The sequence below is a fragment of the Leuciscus leuciscus genome, assembly GCF_965113295.1.
Source record: "Leuciscus leuciscus genome assembly, chromosome: 14".
Lineage (NCBI taxonomy): Eukaryota > Metazoa > Chordata > Actinopteri > Cypriniformes > Leuciscidae > Leuciscus > Leuciscus leuciscus.
In genome coordinates, this window is record NC_138738.1 from 40122632 (window position 1) to 40146360 (window position 23729).

General features: G+C 41.1%; 4 protein-coding genes across 6 annotated transcripts; 1 reads left to right on the forward strand and 3 right to left on the reverse strand.

The window, feature by feature from the left end:
• Positions 1-2453: 2453 nt before the first annotated feature.
• Positions 2454-8769, reverse strand: LOC309514006 (outer dynein arm-docking complex subunit 3-like; the record flags this gene model as incomplete). The annotated part of the gene is made up of 9 exons (XM_082190123.1): positions 8452-8769; positions 7708-7863; positions 7146-7259; positions 5867-6027; positions 5616-5769; positions 4561-4710; positions 4292-4376; positions 3090-3172; positions 2454-2621 (listed from the first exon to the last, which is right to left on the reverse strand). Exons 1-9 carry the CDS (start codon positions 8539-8541, stop codon positions 2454-2456), a joined length of 1161 nt encoding a protein of 386 aa, XP_082046249.1. The 5' UTR covers positions 8542-8769.
• Positions 8770-9466: 697 nt separating this feature from the next.
• On the reverse strand, positions 9467-11165 carry LOC309514007 (outer dynein arm-docking complex subunit 3-like; the record flags this gene model as incomplete). The annotated part of the gene is made up of 5 exons (XM_082190124.1): positions 11040-11165; positions 10597-10709; positions 10412-10489; positions 10123-10284; positions 9467-9652 (listed from the first exon to the last, which is right to left on the reverse strand). Exons 1-5 carry the CDS (start codon positions 11107-11109, stop codon positions 9467-9469), a joined length of 609 nt encoding a protein of 202 aa, XP_082046250.1. The 5' UTR covers positions 11110-11165.
• Positions 11166-11263: 98 nt separating this feature from the next.
• Positions 11264-22649, forward strand: LOC309474247 (uncharacterized protein). 3 transcript variants are annotated; one of them, XM_082136628.1, is made up of 4 exons: positions 11264-11573; positions 20399-20593; positions 21198-21277; positions 21372-22649. In XM_082136628.1, exons 1-4 carry the CDS (start codon positions 11475-11477, stop codon positions 21985-21987), a joined length of 990 nt encoding a protein of 329 aa, XP_081992754.1. In that variant the 5' UTR covers positions 11264-11474; the 3' UTR covers positions 21988-22649. The 3 variants fall into 3 exon arrangements, with proteins under 3 accessions (XP_081992754.1, XP_081992753.1, XP_081992752.1); XM_082136627.1 differs by lacking the exons at positions 20399-20593; positions 21198-21277; positions 21372-22649 and adding exons at positions 12428-12534; positions 13258-15928; XM_082136626.1 differs by lacking the exons at positions 11264-11573; positions 20399-20593; positions 21198-21277; positions 21372-22649 and adding exons at positions 12260-12534; positions 13258-15928.
• LOC309474248 (uncharacterized protein) lies at positions 14854-19544 on the reverse strand. Its single transcript, XM_082136629.1, has 3 exons — positions 19052-19544; positions 17564-18124; positions 14854-16901 (listed from the first exon to the last, which is right to left on the reverse strand). The coding sequence occupies exons 1-3, from the start codon at positions 19367-19369 to the stop codon at positions 16884-16886; spliced, it is 897 nt and encodes a 298-aa protein (XP_081992755.1). The 5' UTR covers positions 19370-19544; the 3' UTR covers positions 14854-16883.
• Positions 22650-23729: the final 1080 nt, after the last annotated feature.

Below are 23729 nucleotides of genomic sequence, written 5' to 3' on the forward strand. Positions count from 1 at the left end.
AACGTAACCTAGCTTACCTGGCTAGCTTACGCTATGAGAAAACTCCATTTCTCGAGAATATTGAAGCCAAATCTTTAAAACGCAGTGCAGCTGCACAGCATACACAGATAAACAGCGAGTAAGGTCATTGGCTGTGCTGCGGCAACTGCACGAATCTATGGCGAGGCAGCTCAGACTCACGAACCAATTCCAGGTTATAAAACCTCATAAATGTGGACGGCGAGGCCCAGCCTGCCACCGCACATATCTTCAATGGGTATTCCACTTGACCAAGCCCAAGACGAGGCCATGCCTCTCGTGGAATGAGCTCTAACGCCTAAGGGGCAATGAAGGCCCTTAGACTCATTAGCCAGCGCGATAGCATCAACTATCCAGCGCGATAATCTCTGCTTTGAGACGGCGAGGCCCTTGGTGCGGCCACCAAAGCATACGAAAAGCTGTTCCGATTGTCTGAATGAGGCAGAACGCTCCAGATAAACTCTGAGAGCCCTGACGGGACGGAGAAAATTTGCGTCTCTTTCATCCTCTGGTGAAGGGAAGAGCTGGGAGTGAAATAACCTGTGCTCTGAACGGAGTCGAGAGCACTTTAGGAATATAACCATACCTTGGCTTGAGGATGGCTCTGGAGTCGTTAGGCCCAAACTCAAGGCAGGATGCTTCAGGTCCGCAGACCGAACGGCTCAAAACGGGGCACCCTTCAATGCTTCCAGGACCGTGGAGAGGTCCCAGATAGGCACAGAGGGGGGTCGCGGAGGGTTTAGCCTTCTTGCCCCTTTAAGGAAGCGCACGATGAGGTCGTTCTTTCCCAGTGATTGTCTGGCCACAAGAGCGTGAGATGATGTTATGGCCGCCATAAGCGTGGAGGGGGTGCGACCCGCGTCTTAGAGCTCTTGCAAAAAAAACGCGTACACTTGGTACTTCGCATGAGTAAAGTCCAGGCTCCGTGCTGCGCACCAGCCAGAGAGCACCACCCATATCTGAGCATAGAAGTGCCTAGTTGAGGGCGCTCTTGCTTCAGTGATGCTTTTTAGCATGAAGGGCCCATAAATCTCCGTCACGACTTATGGGCCCTTCATGTATGGCCCCTCAACGGGTACCCGGGTGTCTCCCGGATAGGGTGCTACAAACCATCACTGAAGCAAGAGCGCCCTCAACTAGGCACTTCTATGCTCAGAAATGGGTGGTGTTCTCTGGCTGGTGCGCAGCACGGAGCCTGGACCCCGACTCATGCGAAGTACCAAGTGCACTCGGTTTATTTGCAAGAGCTCTTGAACGCGGGTCGCACCCCCTCCACGCTCAAAGTATATGTGGCGGCCATAACATCATCTCATGCTCTTGTGGCCAGACAATCACTAGGAAGGAACGACCTCATCGTGCGCTCCTTAAAGGGGCAAGGAGGCTAAACCCTCCGCGACCCCCCTCTGTGCCTATCTGGGACATCTCCACGGTCCTGGAAGCATTGAAGGGTGCCCTGTTTGAGCCGCTTCGGTCTGCGGACCTGAAGCACATCTCGCTCAAAACTGCTCTTTTTCTGGCGCTCGCTTCAGTCAAGAGAGTGGGTGATTTACATGTGCTATCAGTGAGCGCGTCCTGCCTTGAGTTTGGGCCTAACGACTCCAGAGCCGTCCTCAAGCCAAGGCATGGTTATATTCCTAAAGTGCTCTCGACTCCGTTCACAGCACAGGTTATTTCACTCGCAGCTCTTTCCTCACCAGAGGATGAAAGAGACGCGAATTTACTCTGTCCCGTCAGGGCTCTCAGAGTTTATCTGGAGCGTTCTGCCTCAGTCAGACAATCGGAACAGTTTTCGTATGCTTTGGCGGCCGCACCAAGGGGCTCGCCGTCTCAAAGCAGAGATTATCGCTCTGGATAGTTGATGCTATCGCGCTGGCTTATGAGTCTAAGGGCCTTCATTGCCCCTTAGGCGTCAGAGCTCATTCCACGAGAGGCATGGCCTCGTCTTGGGCTTGGTCAAGTGGAATACCCATTGAAGATATCTGTGCGGTGACAGGCTGGGCCTCGCCGTCCACATTTATGAGGTTTTATAACCTGGAATTGGTTTGTGCGTCTGAGCTGCCTCGCCATAGATTTGTGCAGTTGCCGCAGCACAGCCAATGACCGTACTCGCTGTTTATCTGTGTATGCTGTGCAGCTGCACTGCGTTTTAAAGATTTGGCTTCAATATTCTCGAGAAAAGGAGTTTTCCCATAGCGTAAGCTAGCCTTACGCAATTCTCGTTCCCTCATCTCAGGGAACCGAGGTTACGTTAGTAACCGAGACGAGGGAACTGCAAAGGGGCATGAAATAAACAACATATTAGTAATATTAGTCAGCGTTATTTTAGAACTTCCAAAAAAGTTAAATATGACATATATTCCTAAAGTAAACAAAACAGTCAATGTTTCACTAGTTACAAATCTTCAACAAGCCAAAATACAATAACAGCAACTTGACTAATCATTGTTCCTCACCTCCTCTTCCTCTATCTCCTTCAGGATGGTTGCCAGATCTTTGCCCTGCAGTTCCTCCTTCAGCAGCATCAGTTTCTGCTCAGCCTCAGACATCAGCTGCAGTGTTTGTTCTTCTGAGTCTGGAGTCAGCTGTGGTGTCGGACCCTTCATCTGCCAGAGACCAAGAGGAATGCTCAGACATTTCATGCATGCATCGTTTGAATGTAAAAACGTTTCCTTAATCACTAACTACAGAGAAAACATCCCTGGACACTTAATGAATTTTTCTTATGCAGTTTCGAAAAAATAAATAAAATAAAAAAACATTCTAAAACACCTATACTATGTATCAGTCTCCGATGCGCGTTCACGAGAGCACCACGACACGTGTGTGTGTGGTGATGACGCAGCAGCTGGCGTTCTGACATATAACCTACAAGCAGAGGAAGATGCACGCGAGGTCGCGCATGCGTCGTGGTGCTCTCGTGAATGTGCGTTGGAGACTGATACAGAAGGGAAGAAATTACTGAATAAAGTTGACATTTTGTTTTTTTTGGGGCACAGAAAGTATTCTTCATGAAATTAAAGGGATGGTTAAGATTAATTCAACCCAGGGTCCTTTGCACCATGACCTCAAGCCAAACACCCCTGGAATGCTTGAGGCTGCTGCTTCAGCATCACACGGGTGATGACATCCTCATCATTGCTCCTGTTGTCCTCATCTGTTGACAGAAAAGACATGCAGGTGTGTAAGGTGTGTGTCAGCTCTGTCTGCTAAACGTAATAGTTCTGTTATTGTTCCATATGGATCAACAGCATTCATAGTTCCCATGTACCAGTAGGCCAGTCTCTCAGTCACACACACAATCACACGTAAACGTGATCTGGCCTTTGAGACATTAACAAATCCACCACCACTCTGTACAACAGAAGGGTGAGCTTTAACTTCCACACAGTGTACAGATTAAGGAATGGAACTAAATCAGAACAGCACAGGTGAACATCTTGATAAGAGGGAGCTTTTGAACTGTGTACATCAAAAAACACATGGCCGTTCCTGGTCAAGAGCTTTCCAAGTTCACAAACCAGTGATCACTGGTGCAAAATGAAAATCAGAGTGCCCAAGATAAAGAAGTATAATGGGAAAAAAAGTTTTAAACACATACAGTATGCCAAGTTCTTAGATATACTGTATGTAATCTTTGTATCCGTGTTGATTTCATATGGCTTTTATGTTCAACAAGAAGTTTAAATTTGACAAATGTCATGTGGTGTAACCATCAAGTAAAAACTAATAGCATATTTTATTTATACCTCGATGAATGATAAAATATATTTTTCAAGCTAAAAATAATTTGTAAATATATCAAGTAGGATTTTTTATTGAGGAGTTTTTTTTTTACTATATAAATACCCTGATATGTGTGACTTCACGCCCCAAAAAGCTTAATTCAGATATAGGACACATGGAAGCCCATTTCCGCCATTAAGCAATAATTATGAGATAAGAAGTCAGTTATGGCATAACAAATTTAAATGATCAAGAAAAGTCATAAGTATTACAAAGCGTTGAAATTATGAGATAAAAAGTCAATTATGGCATAAAAATTTTAATTGTCAGGAAAAGTCACAATTACAAAAAGTTTTAATTAAAATATAAAAAGTAAATTATAACATAAAAAGATTAAATGAAAACAAAAAGTTATAGAAAAAAAATCATAATTGTGATAAAACATTTAGACTTTTTATCTCATAATTATGACTTGGTATTTCACCAAAGCATGATTTTTTTCTTATGTGGCAGAAATGAGATTCCATGGTGATATGAGCTAGTGTCTCACCATCAAAAGAGTCCTGTTTCTGGTCCTCACGGAACAGAATGCGCGTGTTAAACTTGGGTAGATCTTCTGCTATCTTGGCAAGGAACTGCAAAGCGTCATGAAATAAACAACATATTAGTAATATTAGTAAGCGTTATTTTACAACTTCCAAAAAAGTAAAATATGACATATATTCCTAAAGTAAACAAAACAGTCAATGTTTCACTAGTTACAAATCTTCTACAAGCCAAAATACAATAACAGCAACTTGACTAATCATTGTTCCTCACCTCCTCTTCCTCTATCTCCTTCAGGATGGTTGCCAGATCTTTGCCCTTTAGTTCCTCCTTCAGCAGCATCAGTTTCTGCTCAGCCTCAGACAACAGCTGCAGTGTTTGTTCCTCTGAGTCTGGAGGCAGCTGTGGTGTCGGACCCTTCATCTGCCAGAGACCAACAGAAATGCTCAGACATTTCATGCATGCATCGTTTGAATGTAAAAACGTTTCCTCAATCACTAACTACAGAGAAAACATCCCTGGACACTTAATGAATTTTTCTTATGCAGTTTCTACAAAATTTTACCAACAAAAAAAACAAAACATTCAAATACACTACCTATACTATGTATCAGTCTCCGACGCGTGTTCACGAGAGCATCACGACGCATGTGTGTGTGTGTGTGTGTGTGGAAATGACGCAGCAGCTGGCGTTCTGACATATAACCTACAAGCAGAGGAAGATGCACGCGAGGCCGCGCATGCGTCGTGGTGCTCTCGTGAACGCGCGTCGGAGACTGATACAGAAGAGAAGAAATGACTGAATAAAGTTGACATTTAGTTTTTTTGGCGCACAAAAAGTATTCTCATCACTTCATAAAATTAGGGATTAGGGACTTTTATGGGCTTTTCCCAAATCACGGAAGTGACCTCGACTTCCGGGTTAGCGGTAGCACAAGCCATCAGGCAAATGTTATTTAAATAAACTCCTGATTTACTCACAAACTTTACAATGCCTTGTTTTATGAGTACAGAACCTATTTGTACTACTGTAGAAGTTTGGTACCACTGTAGAAGTTTGGTACCATTCCGGGCATTATTAGTGCGGTAATTTACGAGATAAAACCTTGGGTCCATTAGCGCCTGCACTAAGCCATTCGGCTGATATCTTTAAATAAGCTCTAACTTTAATAATGTTCGACCAAGAGAAAAAGGCTTCTTTTTAAAATGTAATAAAATAAAATAAAAAGGCCATGACCATGTTGGCTCGAGGTCATGGTGCAAAGGACCCTAGGTTGAATTTACCCTGAAACCAGGGGGTTTATGTATTTGACAAGATTCATTAGTACCAGTGGTATGTGTTGAAGCTTTTCACTGAGGTGCTTCACTCCTGCTTTGGCAGCGTTCAGTGCATGTTTGAGTCCGTACAGACGATCTTTAGCTGCATCACGGCGCTGCTGCGTCTGCTCAAGCTGCTGCTGAAGCTCACAAACCTGCAGAGAGCTGACCGAGGACAATAATGTTATGTTACTATTCAGTCACAATAACAGAGAATGTGAAGTGATATCATATTCACACTGTCTACAATGTCTGCTCTTACCTTGAGAGTTCAGTTTCTCCTGAGAATTTCATATCCTGAAGCTGAGTTTGAAGCATATTCCTCTCTTCCTTCAGTGGAAGCAGCAAACTCTCATTTTCTGCCTTCATCTTCTCCAAACGTTCCTGTGTTTTTCTCCGAGAGATAAACAGGCCCACTAGTTCCTATTACAAGAGAAATCAGGAATACACATTGCTTAACACAAGAACAGACTAAACATTGCTTAACAAGGAGTAATCTATATACACTTGAAGGGGGTGGGGGGGGGGCATTACATATACTTCAATGTATATGTAATGAGTGATTATAATCAAGGTATTAATCAATATTTTTCCTTCTAAATATCAAATGAGTTAAAAGACTTCTCTGGGGATTTTACTTTGTTATTGAAGTTACCAGTGTGATTACTGAAATGTTCTTTTCATGTATTCTTTAATGTCTGTGTTTGATATCTGAATGCAGTAACAGTGCTTGCTCATTTAGCCCGGCTTCCAGAAATGAAATATGGATTTGTTTTGTGTTTGAGAAAGGTCTTCAACGTGTTAAAACATATAGGGGTCATTGAAGCCAATAGTTTAAGGGACCATTTCTTTGTTAAAGCCTTACTTTCCAGTTAGACTAAAGTGTAACTCTCCTTGAGAGAAAGAATGCATTATCTTGATGTTTTGAGAGGACTCTCCTGTTTATAGTTAGAGCCTGGCCAAATCCAACCTTAGAGAAGCTGTGTGTCGGTGTGTGTGTGTGTTAGTCTTCTTGGTTACAGGTTAAGGAACCACTGGCATTATTGGAGATTGACTGAGTTATTGTTCTGGACATGCTGGCGCCCAGCAATGCAGATCTGTGACCTGGAAGGTCACGACGTGTCTAACTTCAGGGTCTGAGTGTCAGCGGCATAATCGATAGAGATATGCTTCCGTCTATATGTATATGTGTGGAAAATTACTATGTTTATCTATTTCTTAGCCAATCAGAAACTGCAACCTGAGTAAAGGACGTAGCTTAGACCTTGGTGAAGGGTATAACTGCTGTGTGTGTGTGTGTGGTGTAGGATATAACTGCTGTGATCTTTGTAACTGTAAGTGGGGCGGCCTACGAACTACTGTGTGAGTCTTGAAGCTGAACTTCTGCTGATGAAACTGCAAACTATCTTCAGTAAAACTTTTCTTTAATTTATTATAATTCTGACTCCGGGGTCTTCTTTCAAACATCTGGTCCTTGTGTCCTAAACTGTTACTCCCCTAACACACTGAAAACAGTTGAATGTTGTGTTGTGTGTCCTCACCCGTGGGTCTGTGACTCCAGTGGCCTCTCTGATTTGCTGGAAAGCTTCCTCAAAAGGAGAGATGGCTTCCACTTCTTCTACTGCGTTGGCCTCGCTGCTCAGCTCGTCGGGGAGCTATTTTTCAACATTGATAATAATAAGAAAAGTTACTTGAGCACCAAATCCATATTAGAATGATTTCTGAAGAATCATGTGACATTGAAGACTGTATATGATGCTGAAAATATAGCTTTGCATCACAGGTATAAATTATATACTTAAATAGAAAACAGTTATTTTAAATTGTAATAACATATTTCGCAACATTACTTTATTTCTCATCAAATAAATGCAGCTTTGGTGAGCATAAGAGACTTAATATCGTAATTATTCCAAGCTTTTGACCGGAAGTGTATATACTTATAAATAGTTGAATTGTCTATTTTATTTTATTGTTGTGAGCTTTGCAGCATGCTAACACAAAGCTCTATTAACATCAATTGCGAGTCCAGTCTCCTGTGCACTTCACATGAGAAGTGCTATTAGTATGACACACATATCTTTATGCTTATTAGAGTATTACATTGTTATCTGATGTGTGATGGATGATGCTCGCTCTTCTCTTCCTCTCCTTTGCCTGAGCAATCCTCTCCTCCTGCTGCTTCTTGTAGAGGGAGAGGATTTTCTCTCGCCTTCTGCGCTCTCTGCACACCTTCTCGTCCTGAAGCTGCAGCTCAGCCTGGACACACACACACACACACACACACATCTTAATGAAATGAGGCATTTATAGAGCGCTCTCCCCTCAACCACCACCAGTGTGCAGCATCCACTGTCAGAACAATGGCGCCAGTGCGCTCACCACACACCAGCTATAGGTGGAGAGGAGAGAGAGTGATAAAGCCAATTGAAAGCATGAGGATTCTTATTCGTAGGCCATGATTGATAAAGGCCAATGGAGGGAATTTGGGCAGGACACCGGAGTTACACCCCTACTCTTTACGAGAAGCATTACTTGCACAACCTTTACCATGGCACACTTACACGTATGCTTGCTTTATTATCTCATTACATTTTTTGGTTACACTTTATTTTACGGTGTCATTGTTACAGTGTAATTATATATTTAAGTACTGAGTAATATTAATTAAGTGCAAGTACTTACTATAAGGTTAGGATTAGGGTTTGGTTGAGGGTTAGTTGCATGTAATTATGCATAATTAACTGTTAATACTATTGTAAGTACATGTAACATATGTAACAAGGACACTGTAAAATAAAGTGTTACCCATTTTTTTTTATCATTTATTAAATGCTTTGTCTTTACCATGGCTGCATCCTTTGAGAAGTGAGCGTCACCGTTCGTGACCTGCAGTTCTTTGAGCACTTGTGTCTGCCGGTGGATCTCTGCCTCCATCCTGTCCAGCCGTGGCTGAAATGTAAAACTGTCTCCCTGAAGAAACAAATAAGAGGATAATCATAAATGTTTATTTACCATGATGCTGTTCAAAAGATTGGGGTCGCTAAGAGTTTTAATCTTAAAGGGATTATTCACCCAAAACTGAAAATTCTGTCATTATTTACTCACCCTCATGTGGTTCCAAACCCATAAGACTTTCGTTCATCTTCGGAACACAAATGAAGATATTTTTCTGTCCCTCTATTGACAGCCTATGCAACTACCACTTTCAAGCCCCAGAAAGGGAATAAGTAATCACCGAAAAAGCACCGTGGCGCATGTGTGTTGTTGTTGCATGAACGCATGCTGGAGATTAATATTTTGTAAATAAGGTGGTAAATTATGTTTGTTTTTTTCGCAATATTTAATATTATTATATATTAGAATATTAAGAATATTTCTTTTAAATATTTTTAAAAGATTACTTTAATGATGTCTATACTACCTTTCTGGGGCTTGAAAGTGGTAGTTGCGTAGCTGTCAATGGAGGGACAGAAAGCTCTCAGATTTCATAAAAAAGATCTTAATTTATGTTCCGAAGATGAAGAGTAATTAATGACAGAATTTTAATTTTAGCTGAACTAACCCTTTAATGAAAGAAGTCTCTTATGCACACCTGTAAAATTCAAAATAACTGTTTTCTATTTTAATCTATTTTATAATGTAATTTTTTCCTGTGATCAAAGCTGAATTTTCAGCAGCCATTCTTCATTCCCAGTGTCACATGATCCTTCAGAAATCATTCTAATATGCTGATTTGGTGCTCAAGAAACATTTATGATTATTATAAGAATAAGAATATATTTTGAATGGTATGGATGAGTGTCATTGGATACATTGGATTGCTTAAATTTTCAACATTAAATATATGGGGTATCATGCTTTATAATACACATCTGTGTGGGTTTATGTGTGTGTGCTGTGTCAGTCTGTACATGAACCAGTTCATCTGTTCTTTCTCAGATACCTGTAGTTTGTCCTTCTCTTTGAGGTATCCTCGCATTACGTTCTTTGCTTCATGACGTTTCAGCTGCGCTTCCTCCAATCTGTTTTCCAGAATGCGCAATTTCTATAAAACAAGCACACAAGTTCATTCATTTTCTTGCTTGAACTAACATATTTAATTGTGCTCATCGATACAGGGTGGCTAAACACTCTGCTTCCCACTAATCAAGACAGAGGGGAAGACGAAAGACTTGAGAGAAGGAAGAAGAGCATTTACAATGGAAGAATGACCACTTAGGGAAACTTATGGCAGAGTTCCCTTCTTTACTCTAATTCTCATTATGATGTGCAAAAAAATCGTATTCTCGTGAATTGTTTAGATTATATAATAATAATGGTGATAATAAAACTGTGGGCATGGTTTACAGTAATTACAGTAAGGAGAAATTGGGACAAAAATGATTTGACTGGAAAAAAAGGCTCAATATTCTTACTGCTTTTTTTCCTTTCGATTTTGGGAGGAAACCTGGACAATTCTTAAATTGTAAGATTCACCAGTGTTCATTCAAAATAAAAAAAAGAGACAATTTCTACCTTTTCCTCGTCTAGTTCCTGGTTGTCAGGCAGAGGCTTCATGCTCTCGTACTGGCGCTTCAACTCCTCCAAACGCTGCCTCTGTGTGTCAGTGGTTTGTTTCAAAGCATTCAGCTTCTTCGCTTTATCACAAACCTCCTTCTCCAGCACCGTCAGAGCCGACTGCACAACAAAAATGACTGTCAACCACAACTGATATGCAGGTGATTCTGTAACCACTGGATAGTACAAGTGAAAGAAGTGGAAAAAGGTTTTTAAATAACTGATATAAAGGTTCATTTAACCTCACCTTAACGGGCATGTTCCTAAATGATTCATTCTCCATCCCACGGTCTTGAAAAACATCCTTGGTTACTTGTTCCTCTCCCTGGAACAACCAAGACCAAGATATGCATCAAATACAGCTATAACGTGACTTAAATGATATGGATATGTTTTAACATTACATATGTGTGTGTGTTCATAATGTCTGACCTCAGCCAGTTTCTTGCGCATGTTTTCATTCGCATGTTTCAGCTGCCAGATGGTTTCTCTGTTCTTCTCGATGACAGACTGAGAGCTTTCGAAATTCGCGCTTCTTTCTCTCTCTAGTGGACAGAGAGAAACATTCATGCGAAGTTGGGTTTAATTAATGCAATATTAACTTTCTGTAGACAATTTTACTGAGCTCTTTATTCAATTTAAAGGTAATATAAATGTATTAAACAGCTATAGAAGCAACTTTGCTATATAATAACTCCAGGCTGACATTACAACACAACATTGCCATCCATTAATAAGCGCAATAATAAGAAAACAATTGAAATACTCATTATTCCACTACTGCCGCAATATTACTGACTATTTAAGCAGGTTTTAAGTTAACGTTAACTGTTTCAGCTTAATTGGCGAAATCTGTAATAAAAAACTTAAGTTACCCAGAAGTAGAATTTGTCGCTGGAGCTCGGAAACATTTCGCTGAATAGCTTGCTTATTGATGCCAGGCATTTTTATTATTTATAGTTATTATTTTATAAAGGTTTAAATAAAGAGTTATGTCTCTAACTGTGTAACACCGCAAGTTAGTTTGAAACTCGTTTGTGTCTGAAACTCGATGTCGTTGCTTAGCAACTGAACCACAGCTGGACGTTGGCTCATGAATATTAATGGGCTTGTTGCATAAATAGAACGTTCTATATTTCCGGGTTGTTACGGTAGGCTGCACGACTTCCGGTTACTCCAGTCAGAGCGAGTCTGACAGCGAGCGGCTGCTTGTCAGAGCGAGAACGATAACGGTAACTTTAGTTAGTCAACGAGGAAGATGGCATTTTACACACGATGCTTGCAGGACCTGCCAAGGATAACCGTTAACGATGTACATAGGATTATACAATCCTCATCATCAGCCCCAAAGAGCAAGCGGGAGAAGGGGTTTAAAGTGTATATTTCCAGCTACATTTACAATTACGAAGGTAAGTTCATTTACTATGCTTTGTATTAGTCTAGTAGCCTAGCCTATGAGCTATCTTGCTAACCGGTAACGTTAAACATTGAATGAGCCTGACGAATATTATCTTGTTTTATGTGTTTTGATCATAACATGATATTATTCTTAACTCAGTGTCAAACAAAGAGCCAGAGACAGGGAGAGTGAGCGTCCGCGCTACCTGCCATAGGTCACTGAGGAAGAATGAGAAACCTCACGACCTCAGAGTAGGATTGAAGATAGTTCAGTTGTTCCAGCCAGTTCTGCTCCAACCATGTCCTGGGGATTTTGTGTCGCTAGGATAGGTTCTGTATCAGTAACATCGGCAGAAAGTAGCACTCAAATATCTAACCTAGCACCCATGAAAACTCCAGGAACTGGTTGTGACGGCTGTTATTTATTATAAGTTAAGTTTGTATGTTAAGTTGAAGTTTCAGTTATCTGTATGTTGTTCAGTATTCATGTAACGTTTTTGACTTGTAATAGCCTATTAACATCTCACATATGTAATACTAACATATTTTAATGTTTTTAAAAAAACAGAACTAAAACCGACAATTTTTGGTCATTTGTTAAAGGGATAGTTCACTTTGAAATTCATTTTTGGTATGTTTTAGCTTACCTCAAGGGCATCCAAGATGTAGGTGTCTTTTTTTTCCGCAATTGATGAATATCAGATGATGTCACCAACGTCTCCTCACTGACGTCACTCCCTTCTAAAACTTGTCTGCCGCCATCTTGAGTACCTAGTCGCAAAGCAAAGGAACTAGCTATGCCTTCAATATGTTGTGCGGTGGGGTGCAACAACCGAAAAGGAGACCTCAAAATATCATTTTACAGGCTACCGCAGGATGAAAAAAGACGCCATCAGTGGCTTGCAGCCGTCAAGAGGGCAGACTGGACACCAACTGCCAACACTCGCCTGTGCAGTGCTCATTTTGTCTGTGGTAAGTGGATGTAACGTTAAATATATTGTTAACGAGTTAACACTAGCTGCTCGCTGTCACTAATCGCCAACCTAAAGATAATAACATAGCCTACGAATCTTTCCAAACAGTATCAAGCAATCGGTGTGAATTGGTTCATATATCTTTTGTCTAACAGCATGAGTTTAGCGTCAAATGGTCAGTTTACCGTTTAATCTTCACTCGGATGTGCGCGGTTCAATCCGTTGTGGAGAGACTCTCTATTCGTCGGTGAAATTACAAAACATAGGCTACTGCACACAAACGTGTCCCTCCCTGATATAACGTTACAAACACTGATAAAAATAATCGGTTTTGATGAGAAAAAAATAAATAAATAACTATATGAGTGCGGATTAGAAACTAGAAACTCTGACACGCTTGGCAAAAGTTCTGCCCCTGGACCATTTAAATAAGCACTTAAAATAATCGGATCAACATCATTAAACGACTAATTAAACCCAATCAATGTACTATTTCACGATGCTGGACATCGTAATGTTATTGTACATACATCTGTTTTATGATTTAGCATTGTGTTATTTATCAAATAAAATGCAGAACCACCACAAATTTCTGTTAATTTTTGTTCTGTTGTAGTTAGTAACTGAAATGTTGATTAAAATTGTAGAATTATATTAAAAACAGATGATTGAAATAAATGATAATGTTGACATTTGAGATATGAAATCTTTGTCTCACCAGGTGCGAAGAGCCAGAACCCTCTGAACCCTGACTTTGTCCCTACAATATTTCCATACCTCAGCTCCCCTGACAAGAGGAAGAGGATTAATCAAATGACGCGATTCAAACAAACACAGGAACTGAAGAGAAAAAGAGCATGTAATTTGGACAAACGAGAGACTGGAAAAGAAGAAGAGGTAGTGGAGATGGACAAAGATGACAGGCAAGAGCTTGACAGAGAAGACGGACATGAGTTGGACGAAGAAGATGGACAGGAAATTGACAGGGGAGATGAAGAGGGGTTGAGGGGAGATGAAGAGGGGTTGAGGGGAGATGAAGAGGGGTTGAGGGGAGATGAAGAGGGGTTGGGGGGAGATGAAGAGGGGTTGGGGGGAGATGAAGAGGGGTTGGGGGGAGATGAAGAGGGGTTGGGGGGAGAAGACGGACATGAGTTGGATGGAGAAGAAGATGGACAGGAGATTGACAGAGAGGAGCCTGGATTGGAGACTAGCAGTGCTGTAGGCCTTGCTATGGACCGTTCCTGTGGAAATGCCTTTTGTGAAGCCACAAAGAAACAATTGAAAGAGGAGTGCATAAGATTACAGACAGAAATTTGGAAGCTCAAAGGTCAAGTAAATTCATTGTCTTTCAACCAAGAAAGTTTGAAGGACAAAGATGATAAAGTACATAAATTAACAGGCCTGCCTTCATATGTAAAACTAATTGTTATTTTCTCTTTTATCTCATCATTCCTAAAGTTGAAATCCAGTTTGTCCCCTTTTCAGCAGTTTCTGTTAACATTAATGCGCCTGAGAATGAACTTGCCACTTTTCTTTTTAGCTCATGTGTTTCATGTATCAACGTCAACTGCTGGTCGGGTTTTCAACAACACACTGAATGTAATGAATATCAGGCTGTGTAATATCATAAAGTGGCCAAGCAGAGATCAGATCCTTTGTAGTCTCCCAATGTGTTTTAGAAACGGCTTTGAAAATTGTACCAGTATTATTGATTGCTTTGAAATATTTATCGAAAGACCAAAGGAAATGAGAGCAAGAGCACAAACATATTCTCAGTATAAGCATCATAACACAGTGAAATACCTCATCTCCATAACTCCACAAGGGGTCATCAGTTTTGTTTCGAAAGGTTGGGGCGGGAGGACAAGTGACAAGCATGTGACTGAGCACAGTGGATTTCTTGAGTTATTGTCCCCAGGAGATGTTGTTCTTGCAGACAGGGGGTTTAATGTGGCAGACTCTTTGGGTCTTGTTAATGCTCGACTCAAAATACCGGCATTTACAAAAGGAAAACAGCAGCTTCACCCAGCTGAAGTTGAGTCATCGCGGGGACTGGCAGCAGTGCGCATCCATGTGGAGAGAGTTATAGGCCTTGTACGAAATAAATACACCATTTTGCAAGGAACTATACCAATAACACTGTGCTACTCAACCCCAGATGGACTCACACCTCTGGACAAGATGGTGAAAGTGTGCTGTGCCCTCTGTAACCTTTGTCCCCCTGTTGTTCCACCAGAGTGAATAAATTATGAATTGTGTCAAACCATACATCAAAGTCTATTATGTTTTTTATGTGACAATAAGACACACAGGAGAGTTTTTATGGCTGATACAGTACAAATATTTTATTTATCAACTTCTTAAAAACAAGAATAAGACCAGTAAAACTCACTGCTTATTAATTAATTTAGCAGGATACTGAATTGAATAAATAAGATATATTTTCAAGATGTAAGGAGTATTTACAATTTGTCAGACACAGAGAACTTGATACAGTCAATGTGCTGGGTGATATGGAGAAAATCAAACATGACATTTTTGACCAAACATCAATGTCGATATTGAAGGGTTCACTATTAGTGCTTTCACAAAATATTTACACAATGAGAGTTTTGATAAATAATCATCAATAATGATACCATGGCAAATTATAAAACAGTAAGTAAGTAATACTAATACAACTAATAGAACCTGAAGCATAAAGCCTTATTCTCCAGGAGTAACAGTCTACCGTACTGGGCTGTGTGTGTGTGTGTGTGTGTGTGTGTGTGTCTGTGTCTGTCTGTATGTCTATGTGTGTGTGTGTGTGTGTCTGTGTGTGTCTGTCTGTCTCTCTGTGTGTCTGTGTGTGTGTGTGTGTGTGTGTGTGTGTGTGTGTGTGTGTGTGTGTCTGTCTCTCTGTGTGTGTGTGTGTGTGTCTGTCTGTCTGTCTGTGTGTGTGTGTGTGTGTGTCTGTCTGTCTGTCTGTGTGTGTCTGTCTCTGTGTGTGTGTGTGTGTGTGTGTCTGTGTGTGTCTGTCTGTCTCTCTGTGTGTCTGTGTCTGTGTGTGTGTGTGTGTGTGTGTGTGTGTGTGTGTGTGTGTGTGTGTGTGTGTGTCTGTCTCTCTGTGTGTGTGTGTGTGTGTGTGTCTGTCTGTCTGTCTGTCTGTGTCTGTCTCTGTGTGTGTGTGTGTGTGTGTGTGTGTGTGTGTGTCTGTCTGTCTGTCTGTATGTGTGTGTGTGTGTGTGTGTGTGTCTGTCTGTCTGTGTCTGTGTGTATGTCTGTGTGTGTGTGTGTGTCTGTATGTGTGTGTGTGTGTGTGTGTGTGTGTGTGTGTGTGTGTGTGTGTGTGTGTGTGTCTGTCTGTGTGTGTGTGTGTGTGTGTGTGTGTGTGTGTGTGTGTGTGTGTGTGTGTGTGTGTGTGTGTGTGTGTGTGTGTCTGTCTGTGTGTGTGTGTCTGTGTCTGTCTGTGTGTGTGTGTGTGTGTGTGTGTGTGTCTGTCTGTCTGTATGTGTGTGTGTATGTGTGTGTCTGTGTCTGTGTGTGTGTGTGTGTGTGTGTGTGTGTGTGTGTGTGTGTGTGTGTGTGTGTGTGTGTGTGTGTGTGTGTGTGTGTGTGTGTGTCTGTCTGTGTGTGTGTGTGTGTGTGTGTGTGTGTGTGTGTGTGGTCAACACTACAGGGAATCTGAACTAACTTCATTTTTTCTGAATTTTCCTGCATTCATAACATTTCCACACTTTTGGAACTCTAGTCAACCGCAAGCAAGACCTGTGAAAGTGCCCTCTTTTGCACTGTTTAGATGTACAGATTACTACATTCACTGGATCTCCAGCTGGTTCACCACAATAGCACCCTGACTGGGGCTGTTGCTCTGAGGTTGGGGAAACCACTGGACGTGGCACTGTGTAATATTTCCCAAGAAGTTCTGGCAAAATTCTAGTTTTAATAAATTGTTCTACTCTTTGGTATGTCTCATTGAAGAACTCTTCAACAAACTGAATGCGCTGAATAAACATTTCAGTGGGACTCCACACTACAAAGTCAGCATACTGGACCTCAGCAATGCACATCTGTAGTTGGACTTGTGCCATATATTTGTGATTTGGCTTTAGCGCTATCACATTGTCCTTTGCCATTAGACAGAAGTTTGTGTCAGCATTACAGCTGTTGATGATTGACTGGTGTTTAAGAGTAAAAGGGCATTTTATCTCAAGCACACCTTTACCGTGGCAAGCACAGGTAATAATTCCATCCGGCGATGCACCGATCCATGGCAGTGATGTGTTGATGATTAGGCCTGTTGTCTGCACTCGAACATCGGTGTGATGATCTTGCAATGCTGTGATGTACTGTGTCCTTGCTGTTGTCTCACTCACATTTCCCCATCTAGAAAAATAGAGAATAAGGTATTGTTTAGACAGACTCCACATACTTCATTAGCACACTACATTATACCACTGCAAATCCAGAATAATGTATTAATTATTCTCTATGGAGTGCACACACTATTATGTTCATGTAATGGCAGCCTCTTTTGACAACCATGGAAAAGTTGTATATTTAGGATTGGGATCATATTCTGAGCTTGTATCATTTAAGTCCTTTAAGTGGGATAGTAAGAACATCATTGTTTCTCTGAAATATGTCTATGACAAATGAAATGAAAACCAGCCCTGGGCAGCATACTTTGATATGTAGTCTTTCTAGTACATTTCTATCGTTACCTCATTGCCTCTGTAGATACCTGACAGGACCGGGGATAGCAAATCCTCTTTAACAAGGATACAGCACTGTCTGACCTGCCTGCTTCGTGGAAGACTGACGCTGTTACTCTGCCTGCTCTTTGCTCAAACCAAACCTTACTGGCAGACTGCGCTCTGGTTGCCTCTTCTACTGCTAATGACTGAAAGTTGACAAATGTAATGCTATTTCAACAAAATAAAGCTATTAATGTAAACATTAAAACTGAATACAAATATTGGTTAATGATCGATAAAACTCACAAAATATTAATTACAGTACAAGACTTACAATTTGTCAGTACATACCTCTTGCTCTGTTATCTGAAGATTGTCAAAGATGCTTTCACTCTCTACTAGTAAGGACGCGAAATCAGCATGCAACTTTGCCTTTGAATATAATTTAGAAAGTGGTTCTGGCAAATTCAGTTGGAGGGTCTTTGGTTTGTATCTGTGAGAGTGGCCCTCGATCACAGACAAGATAGCAGTTCCCTTAGTACTTTCTTCCTGAACATCACATTCATAAAGCTTTTGGTAGAACTCCATATACTCCTCTTCTGTAGGGACAGGAATGCTGGGTAGTGGCGAGTATGTTACAGTCTTCTTCATGAATGAGATGTTGCTGATTTCCTCGTACTGCACCTTGCCGGTTTTGCTCGGAAGAACCCATGCACAGGGCATCTCTGTACTGGACAGTCCATCTTTTAGATTTACCGCTGCTAAGACAGCATACATGAGAGCAGCAGCATGCGAGCATGCTTCGCCCAGTCCTGCTTTGCAGGTGCAGTGGGCCACTAAAATTGTCCCATCATCATGGACCACGATCCATGGTTGTGTGGGGGTCATGTTGACGGCCTGAGAGTGGTTCACCTTAAGAGAAGACAGCAGACCAATTAGTCTAGTAAAATCAACTCATTTGTCAATCAATGTATTTAAACCATTTTACAACTGATTTTTTTTTTCTACGGGAGTGGAGACACCAGATCATGAGATACTACTAAATGAATGTTGAAAAAGCCAACAGATTCATTAAAACCATCATGGTCATTGACTGTTAGTTTTGAAAGGTATATTTGTTAGGTTATTAAATAAATTATACCAGACCTACATATTATGTGCTAGTTGAATTTCAACAAAGGTCCAAAATAATCTATGTAAAGACTTCGCTGACACAGTAGAAAAGAGAGAGACAGTGCTCTTAAAGGAATAGTTCACTTTAAAATGAAAATTCTGTCATCATATACTCACCCTCATGTTGTTTCAAAGCTGTATGAATTTCTTTCTTCTGCTGAACAGAAAGGAAGATATTTAGAAGAATATCAGTAACCAGACAGTTTTTGGGTTCCATATACCACTGCATAGTATTATGGAAGTCAATGGGACCCAAAAACTGTCTGGTTACTGATATTCTTCTAAATATCTTCCTTTCTGTTCAGCAGAAGAAAGAAATTCATACAGCTTTGAAACAACATGAGGGTGAGTATATGATGACAGAATTTTAATTTTAAAGTGAACTATTCCTTTAAAACAGACCATACCTGTTATTTCCTCCCCAAAACATGAAAACACGACACTTTTCATTTAGAAAAAGAGCATTTCTAAGGTCTTTTTTGTTGTTGTTGTTGTTGTTGCAAAGTGTGCAACGTTCTTGTAGTTTGTTTTGAAACCATGACCAGATGATTTAGCTACCCCTTGTGCTGACATACTATGCTAGAGAACAGCTAAAAGTTAGTCTATCCTAGCCTTGAGTTGTCAGGCTAGCTGCTGTTTACAAAGTTGGATTAAAAGAACACTTACCTTTCCTTTCACGAGAAACATCTTCTTCTTGTGAAGGTGCCATATTTTCGAATCAAGGACCCACCCTGCAACAAAGTATCGATATGCCTCGGTACTCTTGTACGCTTTGAGGCTTTCACCGGTGTATGGCGACGGATTATGTATAAGGTATATATATATATCATTGAATGACAGGATTGGTAGTTCGGTAGCAGCGGACAGAGGCTGGAAGTACACATCAGGTATCGCGTAGGGATCACACCCTAACGATGATATTTTTTGTAAATAGCGTTTCTTTTCATGGCAGTCGAGGTGTGCAATGTTGTCTTTTGTAGCCATTTCCTGTATCCGTAAGCATGAACGAAGTGTAAGAAGTGTACGAAGCTGTAAATCGTAGCAAGCTAGCTAGCTATGGACAGTGCTCGTAGGTACTCAAAATGGCGGCAGTCAACAGGAAAAAGAGCGGATGACGTAAGAGGTCACGTGACTGATATTCATCAATAGTTTCAATTTTGATATTTTTAGGTCAAACCGTTCTTGTCTGTCAGTCATATAATGAAGGTCTATGGTCACGGACTCACGGTCTCAAAACACAAGCACAGAGTCCAAATTAAAACAATTCCCCGTCGTCCAAATTAAACAATTCCCCATCGTAAGTACACATTGATGGCCTAAGACACGAAACGAGCGGTTTGTGTGAGAAAACGAACAGTATTTTTATAGTTTTTACCTCTTATACGCAGCCATGTCCGAGTGATCTGATCTGACGTGCACGCAGACTGGTGCATAGATATATACACACTAGATGTCGCCTTGTCTACGGCAGTTCATTGGAACGAATGTATTTAAGGCGACGTCTAGTGTGTATATATCTATGCACCAGTCTGCGTGCACGTCAGATCAGATCACTCGGACATGGCTGCGTATAAGAGGTAAAAACTATAAAAATACTGTTCGTTTTCTCACACAAACCGCTCGTTTCGTGTCTTAGGCCATCAATGTGTACTTACGATGGGGAATTGTTTAATTTGGACTCTGTGCTTGTGTTTTGAGACCGTGACCATAGACCTGCATTATATGACTGACAGACAAGAACGGTTTGACCTAAAAATATCAAAATTGAAACTACTGCGGAAACAAATACACCTACATCTTGGATGCCCTTGAGGTAAGCTAAAACATACCAAAAATGAATTTCAAAGTGAACTATCCCTTTAACTAATATGACTAATATGATATGGTTAAGCCTACCATGATTAACAATCTGAAATGTTGATTTTGTTCCATTTCCTGTGCCTGCACTATATTTAAGATGGTAATGGTTATCTGTAATATGATTAGTTTGTAAAATTGTCTCTCTTTTTTTAGATTACACTTGAGCACTCATTCCCAGTGCAACTGTGTGAGGCTGTGTGTTCATGTGTGGCTGGTAAGGCACTGTGCAAACACAATGTTGCACTGCTCTATCAGACAGCACACTACTCACAGCTTCAGATCAGTGCTGTACCCCCTGTCCTTAGTTGCACTGAAACAGAGCAACGCTGGCACAAGCCAAGGTCTATGGTAAGTCTGAGAGCATTATTAACCACACTGTTTCATAGTGTAGTCAGTCAGCTGAATTGGTATGTGTGCAAAGCTTGCTTTCATTAAAGGTGGTATCAGTGATTTCAGGCCCAAAAATATATATATTTTTTTTTTCCTAATGATCCGCTAGCTGCCCGCCCCATAAGCATGCCGTCAAAAAAACCGCGTCTCCGTAGGCAGCCTGGGCTCTGAGATCTGCACACACAAACAAATGGTTTCACCAAACACTCAAAACAAAAACAAATAGTGTTCCAACCAATCACCGACAGGGGGAGGGTGCTGTGAGGTTTTGTGCTCGTGCACGGCTGCACGCGAAGTCAGAGCTAAAGAAGCTGGCTCAAAACCTCACAGCACCCTCCCCCTGTCGGTGATTGGTTGGAACACTATTTGTTTTTGTTTTGAGTGTTTGGTGAAACCATTTGTTTTTGTGTGCAGATCTCAGAGCCTAGGCTGCCTACAGAGACGCGTTTTTTTGACGGCATGCTTATGGGGCGGGCAGCAAGCGGATCGTTAGGAAAAATATATATATATTTTTGGGCCTGAAATCACAGATACCACCTTTAAAGACCATTACTATCAACAGGGTGTGAAGCCAGGCCGGGTCAGAGACATGGTCGTGTTGTCAGCCAAACCCAAGCAAAAGACGGTTGGAAATGGTGTAAGGTAATAATGTTTTATCTTATTTCTATAATTTAGATAAAACATGATTAAAATATGAAAAACACATCTGAAACACAGCATGTTACCATGTACACAGGAGCACACTTTACAAAGCACTGAGGGGAGAACTGCCAGATGTGGACATGCTCAAAGTGGCTGAGGTGTATAGTGATTTCCCTGCGACCTTGGCGCCACTCATCACCACCATGGCCATTAGTTCTGATGTTCCGTTAGTCCAGTCAGCACTAGGGGAAGTGCAGGAGGGAAGTGCCATCGCCTCTCAGCACCCAGTAGCACCCACCAGGACCATCCAGTTGCACTCAGATGCACCTCCCCCTCCACTTCTGCCGTTGGCTGATTACAGGTTGGAGCCTACAACCTGTCAATTTGTTTGCAGTGAACAACAACAACTTCATCTGGTCTCCCTGCAGACAAGTATTGAAATGGCCAGACAGGTGGAGGCTTCCACACGGGACCAGAGCTTGTCTGCAGAGTGGCATCAGGTTCGTCGACCACGGCTAACGTCCTCACACTTTAGAGAACTGTGCCATGTTCGAGGTGAGAGTACAGCACAGCAGCTCGCTCAGAGGATTTGGAAGGGCACTGTTCAAACTGCTGCCATGAAGAGGGGCCTGGTACTTGAACCTGTTGCCATTGAGGAGTACTGCAGGGTACACAAACTATTGGCCCTGTGGATTTATCATCCACCCTGATGCCCCCTGGTTAGGGTCTTCTCCTGACAGGGTTGTATTTGACCCAACCGAAAACCCTCCCTATGGTTTGGTTGAGATTAAATGCCCAAATTGCAAGAGCTATGTTGATTGCAAGTACTTGAAGTTGCATGGCAACACAATGCAATTAAAACGGCAGCACAGCTACTACTGGCAGGTCCAAGGCCAGCTTCTAATAAGTGGAATGGAGTGGTGTGACTTTGTGGTGTTTGCAGAGGATGACATGGTCATCCAAAGAATCTACAAAGATGCAGAGGTTGCACAAATCATTAGGGAGAAGGGGGATCACTTCTTTTTTTTTTTTTACATGGCTGTGTGTTTGAAATGGATACTGTTACTATTTACTGTTAGAATAATTTACAGTAAATCAGCTCTAGTTTTGTATCTATATTAAATTGAATCAGTTCAGGTTTTATAGATTTGTAAAAATAAATCCGTTTTGTATAGATTTGTAAAAATGAACCATAACATCTCTGCATTTGTGAATGTTTGTAAACAAACATTTGTCGTCATCCTCACCGTCACCTGTTGTCTTTGTCATTATCTCTGTGTATTTAAGCTCCCCCTGTTTCTAGGTTCACACACACTGTTTTGATTGTTGGATTGTTTGCCTGTTGGAATATTAAACCTTGGTTATTTTTGTACTTCGAGTTCGCCGTCGCCTTCATCTACCCTGAGACGTTACAGCTATAGGGCTCCATTATACTATTTGCTATTTGATTACCTGAAATATCTTTTCACAAGTTGGATTCATATCTAAATGTTATAAAATCACAATTATAACAAAAATAAAAAAATTGTCAGTTTAGCATTTTTTGTATTGAACAAAACCCCAGTTTCTCAATAATGTTACATTATGATTAGAATCAAACCTGAACAAAATGTTACAAAGAGAAATGTTGGAGTCTTAAGATGTTATCATTTATTTCAATCATCTATTACTAACTGTAACAGAACAGAAATGAACAATTATATTAGATATTGGCTAAAAATACATGACCCTCAAAATGGAATGAACTGAACAGCAATAACAAATGAGCAAGTGTGTGTGAGAGAGAGAGTGTGTGAGTGCATATAAAAATATATGTATGGATTTGTAAAAATGAACAATAACATCTCTACATTTGTGGATGTTTGTAAACATACAACATATACAGTATCAGTTCAAGTTTTGTATAGATTCGTAAAAATGAACAATAAAACTTGAACAAAGAAATTGGAACTGATTCATAAAAATTCTAGACCAGTGGTTCTCAACTCCAGTCCTCGGGACCCGCTGCCCTGCACATTTTGTATCTCTCCCTTATTTAACACACCTGAACCAGATCATCAGCTCGTCGAGGACTGGAGTTGAGAACCACTGTTCTAGACCATTCATTTCTGTGTTGCCCATGCCTTAACTAGTGGTCCATTCTGGTAATTCACCAATAGACAAGCAACGGTGAACAACTGGTCAATGCTCCCACACACTGACAGAGGTATGACTTTATCAAACAGTTTGTTCTCTTTTACTCGCCTGATGCACCTCTCAACATGCACTCTCACACGGGCAATAGACTGTGTCTGCTGGACATCCTCTTTGGCCATCTGTTTCTTTCTTGCAAGGAAAGCAGGTCGGTAAACCTTTCCAGGAAAGAGATTGTCCACAAGAAAGCCTTTGTCAACCATAATGGCCATCTCTGGTGTGAGGAGTTTTGCTATTCCTGACTGCTTAAAAATTTCCC